This window comes from Cariama cristata, unplaced genomic scaffold (genome assembly GCF_000690535.1).
Source record: "Cariama cristata isolate BGI_N322 unplaced genomic scaffold, ASM69053v1 scaffold23221, whole genome shotgun sequence".
In the NCBI taxonomy this organism is placed as follows: domain Eukaryota; kingdom Metazoa; phylum Chordata; class Aves; order Cariamiformes; family Cariamidae; genus Cariama; species Cariama cristata.
In genome coordinates this window covers 1,498-2,900 of record NW_009599014.1, presented here as the reverse complement: position 1 = coordinate 2,900, position 1,403 = coordinate 1,498, and the positions used below count along the sequence as shown (strand labels likewise).

General features: G+C 62.2%; 1 protein-coding gene across 1 annotated transcript in view; it reads right to left on the bottom strand.

Annotated features, from left to right (window-relative positions):
• Positions 1 to 545: 545 nt before the first annotated feature.
• The window catches only part of LOC104168819 (lipid phosphate phosphohydrolase 2-like), a 1,741-nt gene continuing 883 nt past the window's right edge, over positions 546 to 1,403 (bottom strand). Inside the window, 4 exon segments of the mRNA XM_009709544.1 lie at positions 546 to 683; positions 796 to 972; positions 1,121 to 1,178; positions 1,381 to 1,398. Coding sequence (XP_009707846.1) covers positions 546 to 683; positions 796 to 972; positions 1,121 to 1,178; positions 1,381 to 1,398 — 391 coding nt within the window.

The window sequence follows — 1,403 nt, the reverse complement described above, 5'->3', positions numbered from 1 at the left end:
TCCTTTCCAAAAAAGTATTGCTAGCCCAGCAGCTGTCCTCCCCCTGTGCCTGTGAGGATTTGTACTCATAAGGCTGGATAATTTGACAGGGATAACACACAGTCAGGCACAGGTAACCTCAGGCTTCCCGAGGTTGCTCTTCACTTGGCACGGTTTGCCAGCCTGATAAATCCAGCCCCATGTGCCACCCTCCCCTCCCTCCCTTCACACAGAGGAGTGGGACGACAGCCTTGGAGCGTGACTCAGACACACAGGGGACCGAGGACCTTCCCTTCCCGCAGGCAGGGCGCTGGGATCACTGGGCACCAGTAAGCACAGAGGCACCGCAGGCATGGGGAGCCAGGAGCCGCGGCAATGCGGGAGCGGGGATGGGCAGGGCCGTCCCACAGGGACCTGTGGCAGCAAGGGGGACTGGGGGCGAGGACGTGAGCCATGGAGCCAATGGTTAATACAGAGCCAGCATCCCCGTCCCCCACACCAGGAGTGGTGCGGAGCACGGCGAGGGGCAGGACTGCAGTCCAGCGCGCACACGGCCCGTGCGCGGCTCACGGGGCACCCCGGTAGCTGTAGTGATTGCGGTCGGGGTCGCTCATGGTGAGCGGCAGGCTGGGCTTGCGCTCCGGGTCCTTCTCATCGCACTGCCGCGGGGGTCGGTGCTTGAAGAAGTCAGAGACGTAGCGGACCTGGAAAGATCAACAGAAAGAGGCTTTGGGGACCCCTCCAACCCCCTCCAGCAGGCTGAGCTGCAGCCAGTGGCAACCCGGCAGAACATCAGGTTGCACAGGGGACACTCACGATGAGGACAGCAATGAGAGCCCCTTGGATCAGCCCTGCCAGCACATCGCTCCAGTGGTGCTTGTAGTCAGACACCCTGGTGTAGCCCACGTAGATGGCGAAGGCGATGAGGAAGAACTGGATGGTGGGGCGCAGCAGTCGGGCCCACTTCCCCACCAGCCGGGCTTGCACGTAGAGCTGGGCAGGGAAGGGAGGAGCAATCACCCAGCGCAGGGTGCATCAGCTAGCCTGAAGATGGGGTGCTCAGGGCACCGGTCTGCTTGGGAGGACAGGACAGGACCCGCCGCCTTCCCGCAGCACAGCATGCCCAGAGCATGGCACTTACCGCCAGGAACATCATGCAGTACATCCCAAAGGAAGAGTGTCCAGAATAGAAGGAGAGTCTGCGGGTCAAAAGGAATGGGTCACACCATGAGAGCAAACCCGCAGTGCCCAGCTGGACCCCCACAAGCCCCTCGTCCACTCTGCGAGCTCTGCCCTGCAGCAGGAGAGCATTAACACCCGTCTGGGTATCTGCAGGAGACTGCAGGAGCCCAGCACTGCTGGGCAGGTGGAGGGGACATGTCCTGTGGCCCCACAGCTCACCTGGACTCGGTGACATTCCTTCT